The 8,719-nt window shown below is 42.3% G+C and overlaps 1 protein-coding gene across 2 annotated transcripts in view; it reads right to left on the reverse strand.

The window, feature by feature from the left end:
• FAM169A (family with sequence similarity 169 member A) overlaps nucleotides 1-8,422 on the reverse strand; it is a 39,413-nt gene extending 30,991 nt beyond the window's left edge. Inside the window, exon 1 of one of the 2 annotated variants that reach the window (XM_059836483.1) lies at nucleotides 8,371-8,422. In XM_059836483.1, coding sequence (XP_059692466.1) covers nucleotides 8,371-8,412 — 42 coding nt within the window. In that variant the 5' untranslated portion in view covers nucleotides 8,413-8,422. Of the gene's footprint in view, nucleotides 1-8,267 lie in introns of both variants that reach the window. The other variant, XM_059836484.1, reaches the window with a different exon arrangement.
• Between the last annotated feature and the right edge of the window lie 297 nt (nucleotides 8,423-8,719).

The following is an 8,719-nucleotide window of genomic DNA, read 5'->3' on the forward strand; positions in this document are numbered from 1 at the left end:
GCTGTCAACATCAACCAGGATCCCTGGATTAATATGCCAGCCATATTACCTGTAATCTCCTTGAAGCAGCTTATGTAACTCTGGTTTTCTCTCAGACACACAAATCAAAGCTGTTGATTTGAATGCAAATAAACAAACAAAACCAGCAAATCCTTTCCATTCATCAATTAGCCACACAAGGTAGCTTACATGTATAGCACAGAATTATGAAATCTACATACAGGATTCAATTCCCCAGCAAGAATTATGGTCAGAAGTTCTAAATGCTGGGTTTGAGCACTCTCTTATCAGACGAAACATGAACAAAGACAGAAAGAGGAAAAGTCCTCCACATTAAAAAAAAACCAAAAACCAAAACCAACAAAAACCAATCAAACAAAAAAACTTGCATCTGATTTCTTTAATTAAAGGTGACAGGGTAGTATTATGAGAAGACACGCAACTACTCTCTCAAACCCACCTCAGGCAGGTACGATTCTTACTCATATGCCAAATCAGCCACCTGTGTAACACCACTGGCATTTTACTCATGTGATTTAAATTAGATATTATATTAGATAGCTTATTTAATCAACAACTAAGTTCTTAGGTATACAAACTACTAACCTGTTATTTACATTTTTCTACAGTCTCACATTTTAATGAGATTATTGTCTGGTTTTTTTGAAGAACACTTCCTTCAGTAGGGAGTTTTGGAAACTAATATGCACAAGTGTTTCCTACAATGAAAATGTGCCAGACCTATGCTAAATTAAAATTCTGTGTTTGACACTGATCAAAATAAACACAATTAATAAATCTGGAAAACTAAGAAACCTTTCATGCCTCCCCTTTCTACTACTCCAATGCAAGGTGACTACATCCACATGTAAAATGAAAACCATTCTAGTTGTGTTTGAAAATAACGAACATGTATATTTAACAAGACAGAAAGATACAGCAAGATGGGATTATTACTTCATCAATCTGCCTCTCTCTGATATCTGATCTTTCCACTGCTCAGCACTCACTCTTCTTTCTAATTTCCCACTTTCCTCCAACTTCTCTTTACTACATGACAAACCTGTTTAGGGGCTAGGAAAATAACACCAAACTCCACGCAGATACCCCTAATGACCCACCTTTCCTCTCTGGTCACTAGTCTTTCTCCCTTCCATGCCTTAGCAGTTTGAAGCTGTTGGTGTGCAGCTCTCCAGCTCCATCCTCAGTACCCTCCAGTTTTGCTTCTGCAGTTTAGGCCTTACACCATCTGCTCCTAAAGACTTTAATGACCTTCTTATAGCCCTCATCACTTAGAGCCCCCACAGCCTCACTTCACAGGTGGCTGATGGGCCACCTGGAACATACACAGCCACACTACTCTTACCCCTGCTCCTCTTCTATAATTTCCATAGGTTTACCTCCTGCTTCTCCAGGCACCTAACAAGGCAATATTCTGAAGCTTAATTTGCTGCTTGATATCAGATGATTATCTCTTACTCCCACTTGGAACCCACACTTCATGGCAACTCCTTCCATTTTCAAACCTTCATATCCTCCCCTAACATTATCCCACTGGTTTGCAAGGACCATCTCATAAATGCATCTAGTGAATTTAGAGATAAGGACAATAAAGAAAGCTCTTTTTTGAACACACTTAGGAGAAAAAAAAAAAAGGGACAACAAAACCCACTGAATCTGGGTAGACAGCTGGTGGACTATCAAGCCTAACATAACTAATCTAAAACCAGAGTGAGACTGGAGTTGCAGTAACCCTATGTACACATTTGCATCTATTTTTAAAATGCTTGGCTGCACTGTCCCGTCCCCTATCCCCACAACTGGGGCAGACGTCAAAGCTGCACAGATTAGATTAGCAGTCACAGATACGTGTTAGCAAAGTCTAATGAGTTGCTTCTCATCAGCCAAAGAACAGCAACTCTCCCTGGCTGTTTCGAGGATATTCCACATGGAAATTCAAGTGATAGCGTCTATGGCTACTAACAATGAGGAGCAGGTGATTAATCTTTGCAATCACAGTCTCCACACTGAAGGAGTTACTAAAACAGTTGTCTGAACTACAACTATGCCATATGAAGTCTGGCTTTCTGCAGACAAGCCGCAGGAAAATTCAACAGTTAAGTAGTATGCAATCTCTTTTTCCTTGTTTAAATTATCTGTAGGTGGTTTTGCTGGTTTTGCCTGCTTTTTAATGTCATTTGCAGCAGGAGACCTACAACTAGGAAAACTGCATAAAACTAAGAAAGCAGCGACTGCCTTGGTTTTGTGGGCAATTCAAATGAAAATGCAGAAAGGGGAATAGGAATTAACATGAGATGTTCCTGGACACAGAATTGAAAATAAACAAGGCTGCAACAAGAAATCCTTGTCAGCCAGCTGAACATAAAACTTCTTGCAAACCAACAGGCACACAGAATTGAGATGTTCCAGACTCTCACTGTATGGCCCTATGGACTACTTACAACTGCCTGAGGATCAGAATTCTGAAAGCAGTAAGATGGTAAAGATAACACATTTGGAGCAGTGAGTATTTAAACCTTATCACAGATTAAAAATTTCTATTTTTCCCAGAAAGGGAATAGGCAGCTATCAGGAAATTTTCGATCCAAATCTAGTATCTTCAATTATCAATACTACAATACTACAATTATCTTCAGAAGATGACAGATGCCTAAAAAAACAATGTTTAATATGAGGAAATTCTGAATTTTACCTGCAACTTGTGCTCAGTGTCCAACTGTAGCAAGTTATTTCGGCTTCTTTGCACAACAAATGATGAACTACAACAAGATGATGAACTTTGCAGGCATATTCACAAAGTCCCAGTCTGAGCCCACTCATGTTAGGAAGAGATATTACAAGTTATCATCCCAGGTGACAGAGACCATTCTCACAAAAACAGTAATAGCTGTAAGTGGCCCGCTATGTCCACGCAAAACAGCACCTTTACTTCCTCAGCATTACAAAGGCCACAAAAACTGACTGCCTCTGTCTAGCTCTGTCAGTTGTAGCCAGCAGCGACTATGTTTATCTTCCTCATCCCATCTTCAGAAGGATGGAAAAAAGGCACATATGCACTAAAACTAGAAAATTAGAAGTAAACCCTCTCCTCTGAAAAATAAGCAAGTAACAAAATAATATGCAAGCCTTTAAAAAGCTAGGAAAGAGTCAGACATCTTGTAAGCTGCTCCAGCTTAGCAGGAAGAAAAGTTTGGTCTGGTATTTGTTGGTGTAGAAATCCTGACCTCATAACAAAGGAGGAATAAAACATCAAACAGAATATTTCATTGCCCAGAATCAGAATCAAGAATCTGTTCTGACTGACAGAATCAACTGACTTACGTTTCTCTTCCCCAAAATGAACTTCTTCTCCCCAGTAATCATACTTCCTTGTCATCCAAACAAATATTTAACAAATCCTCAGCAGATTGATTCCGAGCAGCTCTGTGTTTGCCTTTTATTTCAGTAGTCTTACACTTGTGGATGGTTAATTTCTGTTTCCCACAATTGTCTGGGTATAGCCACTGCTGGTTCTGTTCAACCCATGATGGCCACATTATAAAAACCCATCCATTAATGTGAATCCACAGGGTATCACTAAACATGTTACTACAGGAATCACTATCTGCAATGTCTGCAAACTTTAGCAAGAATGTCTCTAATAGCAGAAAGGAATTCACACACAACCTCCTCCCTGTGTCATCTCTCTTTGTCTCCATCAGCAATCATCCTGACATTCCAAGAACTCACAAGCTTCTGTTAGCACACTGCACTTCCCCTGCTTCTCTCTGTAATACATGCCTGTAAGATTTGAACTTTTAAGCTACATCTTCTAATACCTAGGCTATCTGTTATAGGTGTACTTTAATTTTTGAAAAAACAAGCTAATGAACAAACAAACTGCTTTAAAAGCTTCAGTTACTTGTCTTCTCTGGTAATGCAGACATTGCTTGATCGTTAGTGGTAGGTTTGGACAACATAAGTAAGCCACTCATACTTCTGAACATACCACCTTACAGTACTTTGTTAAAAAGCAAACAAACAGACAAAACCCCCAACTCAACAAGCAAAAAACCCCAACAATAAAAAGTACTAGTATTAGTAGAAAAAAGTATTAGCACTGCACCTTAAATCAGTGCTCAGCTTAAGAATGAGTTGCCAGGAATCAGCTTATTATCTCCTGCTCCTTAAAAAAACTCTCTTCTGCAGCTTCAGACTAAATGCTGACAACATAAACTCCCAGTGGTGAGGTGTCAAAAGAAACAAATTTTTCCAACATTTTAAAATCCGATAAAGTTGTCTGTGCTGCACTGTAGTAACATTTACATTGCTATTGTTAAAAAACCCCACTATTATATCATTATCAACTCACAAATTATCCAAATTCCCCAGTTATGGTTTTTGCTGCCTAACTCTACAACAGCCATGAGAAGCATGATTCAACCTAGGAAACATTTCTATTTGCAGAATATGCGGGCTACAAAAGAGCTAGACAAAAGACTAGTCTTCTAGCAGAGCACTTGCTAACTCAAGCACACTTCACATTTTTACACCTGGTGTTTTAGGAGCATGAAGCCAGTTAGGGTGAAACAGCATTTCATACTGTTCGAAGTTCACAAATTCTCCGTGCTGGGGAAAGGCTGGTGCAGCTGCAGGCTTACAGCCACTGCCACACCAGAACTTCTGAATTGGGTGTATTCTTCTAGCACTGCCTCAGGGGCTACTGATTGCACAGAGACCACACCTTTACTGATTATTCTTTCTCTTCAGTAATCCACAGAATTAAAGAGACCTAATTAACCGCGTTTATTTTACATGTTTTGATGGAGCCTAGAAGAAAGGGTAACAGTGAATTCAGTTCATCCTGGTCTGTAAAAAGTTTCTAATCATACGCAGTGGCAAGAGATGCCAGCCCTATGAATATAGAGGTGCCCTGTCTTACAGTATTCTGATATAAAATGCTAATGTACACCAAAAAAAAAAAAGTATAAGACAAAGAAAGAGACAACTCACATTTGAAAACAAAACAAAAATCAAAACTATTACTTTGAATGACTGTACAACACACAGTTCAGTATACAATTCAGAGAAATGGGTTTTCCTAGATTTTCAGTTCAAGGAATCATTTAGAACTTATAGACTTATCATTCAAAACAGTAGTAGGTTTTCCAGTTCACTTTGAAAGCAAGGAAACAGATATGTTAGTCCTGACAATTCTCACTAATTTTATTGGGATTTTAGTAAAGATTTGAAAGCTCATGACTCTTTTGGGACAGGATTCTTTAACATATTTTAGCAAGATATTTAAAAGCTTCTCTGAAATCTCAGACACTCACTGGAGAACACCAACTAAATTTATAATGATTAAATAAATATATGCTGTCACATCCCATTGTTCAGGAAAAAAAAAAAAAAAACAGCAATAGCAGACAAAGCTGCAAGAGTATGAGAGAATAGCTACAAAGACACTGCATATGCCATTTTGGTTATGTTTAAAACAATGCAGTAGAGGAAATACATTAGAGCAGGCTTTTCCACTCAGACTTGTTTGATCCACACTGCATCACCGGGAAATGTAAGTTTGAGAGGAGGGTTGAATTCTGCTTGAATTATTTATTTCTTTAAATCCATTTCTATTGTGAGAAAAAAAAAAATTTCTGTTTTCCAACAGGTTACAAAATGATTAGCCGAGAGACATTCATTAGCCAGAAGCAGTTCCAAAGGGAAATGCACACCTCTACCACTGCTGCCCCAAACATTCACAGACAAAAGGATGACAGTAGCTTTCTGGAATGTATAGTTGATACAATGTGATGAATAAGTGGCAACCTTGAGAGTCAGGAGTAAAGTATTTATCTGTGAGGAAACAAGAAGCTAGTATTTTGCAGGGAAAAATGTTTAAGGAATGCCAATGTGAAAATAAGCCTAAGTGGATATCACTTCAGCTCCAATGCCACATTTGTACTTGCAGTTTAGAAACATAATTGGCAACAGCTTTAAATGATCACCACTACCTGATTGGTAGAAAACAGAGATAGATATCAAGTCTTATCATATCTAAAAACGTAAAGCAATGGAAGGGCTCCTCTACTCTGAAGAATTTCTCCAGCACCACCAAATCCCATGTTTGTCTTTTAGTGATTTTGTATCAAACATGGGAAAAAGAAAAAAAAAAACAATAATAAGTGTTAGCCTTAGTACAGAAATGAAGTTCCTCTGTCTTTCATTGGCAAAGACCCTGCACTGGACTAGATACGCAAGTACAACTATTTAAAACAAATTGTGTTTATATGAATTGTGGATAAGAAGAGCTTTAAGATAATTTTGAGTGGTATTATCTTTACAACACTAACAGACATTAGAAAAGGAAAAAAACCTGCACACACACATAAACCTCCACTCTTTTGATTATTAAATCAATGAAATATTATCTTCCTTGATGTGCATACTGAAGAAATTAAGAGTATTTTCCAATTCATTTTGTAAAGTGTCTAGTTATGTAACATTCCAAAAAGAGTTCTGGATCACACATTGTTAAAGAGATATTGTAAACGTTCAGTAGAATCCCATCCTAATTACTCATCTTGCACAACAGGAAAGAAAGACACTGTAAACCATTTGATTTTTAATAAAGAAAATTATAATGAACATCAGACTGGAGAAGGAGAAACAAGGAAAGCACTTAAAAACCTGACTATATGAGCAGCTAAAAAAATACAATGTTGAAACTGAGATGCTCACTGACATCAATAATACTTGAATTCAAACATTAATTTTATAAACCACTCTCTGCCCTAATATTTTTCCACTGTGAAACAGGTGATGAAATGTTTTTTTCACTAGCCACCAAGAGAAAAATCAAGACGTTCTTTGGTACCTAGAGGAGGTCAATTAAACAAGAAAAGGTACCAGTGTGGTTGAGGAAACGGAGAGAAGATGCACTCAGTTCCTATAGAGTTTGGTGGAGGAGGAAATCCATGGTCACTCTAATCTGCAGCAATCTTTTATAGGTCCTCCAGTGAGGCAGCACTGATTTTATTATAATGATCACTCTGACACAATACTTATTCCCCATACAAACTGGTGGGCTCTATACTAGGCTATGGCCAATGGTACAGCCCAATGCATTAAATGTGCAAATGCAATTATGCAGAACAAGAAAAGAGTTCCCTCCTCCTGTGTGCACGTACACAAAAAAGCAAGTATCAGCTGAACGGTGTCTCCACACCAAAGGTTAAGCTTCTAAATTTCTGATTATTAATAACTGAAAACTCCACAGCTTAGAAGAGCTTAAGTATAATTCTTTAATCGTTTCCTCTAAATAGAGCATTAATACATGTATTAAATTGGTGAGTTAATATATTTTGTTTTCCACTAATGCTAGTAAAACCGTTTGCTCTAGCTCTCAGTGCAATCCACTTTCCCAGGCTGCATTTAACAGTCATAGGCAAGATAGCAGTGCTACGTCAATGGATATCTCAGGCAAGATGCTTCCCTATGTTTTAAGAGGAATGAACCAGCCCTACCTCGAAATAAAATTGCAAAAGACTTACACGTCATATGTAGGAAAACATAAGAGTGTGTGTGCGTGTGCAACTGCGTGTGTCCACATATATTTGCACACGTACACACAGCCATCTTTGTGGGAGACAGCAACTGTAGCATTGCAATTACTGTTTTCATACATGCGTAGCGGTGTATAGATATATAAATGGCTCTTACACGTGTGTGTAGCTATAACACGTAAATTTCAACGCTACAATAGAAGACCCCACAAAAGATGGCTGGTCCTGGCCAACACGGAGTGGCCTGGGCTAGAACTCACACCGAACTCGGCGTGCCGCAAGCTCCGCCAAGGCCGGGGGAAGCTCGGGGGGTTCGAGCTCGGCGGCCCCCGCCGCGGGGGAACCGGGCCGGTCCCACCGCCCGGCCGAGCCGCCTCCGCCCCCCGCCCGCCAGCCCGGCGCGGCCCTGCCCGCCCCGCGATGGCAGCGGCGGGGTCAGGCACTGCCCCGGGGCGGGAGAGCGGCGCCCAGGGCGGCCGCGACGCGAGCGGGGATGCGGGCGGGCACCTGGCGTCCGCGGCGGACGAGGGGCCGCGGGGCAGCGGCCAGCCCAGCCCGCCCATCGCCTCCCGCGGGGCTGCGCTCCCCGCGCCCCCGGGCGGCCGCCGAGCGCTCCCCGCGTCCTGCCCGGCCGGGCCCGGCTAGGCTGCGGAGATGCGGGACGCCTCGGCAGGTTACCCGCGACACCCCGCCGCGCCTCACCTCAGCCGGCCGGACAGCCTGCCGCGGCGGCGCGGGAATAAATGGAGAAGGAAGGGGAGGCGGCCGGGCTCCCTAACAGCGTTCACGGCACACCCCCGCTCACCTCCGGCTTCGCCCGGTCCTGCAGCCCGGCGCCTGATATCATCTCCCCCGGCGGCCTCCCCGCCCCTCGCCGCTGACGCACTCCCGCTGATTCGCCTCGAGCCGCCGCCGCTCGCCCCGCGCCGCCCGCCATGACGGCTGCGGGCACCCCGCGCCGCCCCCGCCCGCGGCGGGGTGTGGTACCCGCGCCGCCGCCCGCCGCCGCGGCAGCCAGCCCCGCTACCTGTGCCGCGGTCAGCCTCCTGGGCAGACGTGGTACCCACGCCATCCTCACCACCGATGGGCTGGTGGCACCTGTCCTGTGGCCCTGGCATACAGAGGGAGCCTGGAGCCGCCTCAGAGATGGTACT

This window comes from Haemorhous mexicanus, chromosome Z, assembly GCF_027477595.1.
Source record: "Haemorhous mexicanus isolate bHaeMex1 chromosome Z, bHaeMex1.pri, whole genome shotgun sequence".
NCBI classification, from domain to species: domain Eukaryota; kingdom Metazoa; phylum Chordata; class Aves; order Passeriformes; family Fringillidae; genus Haemorhous; species Haemorhous mexicanus.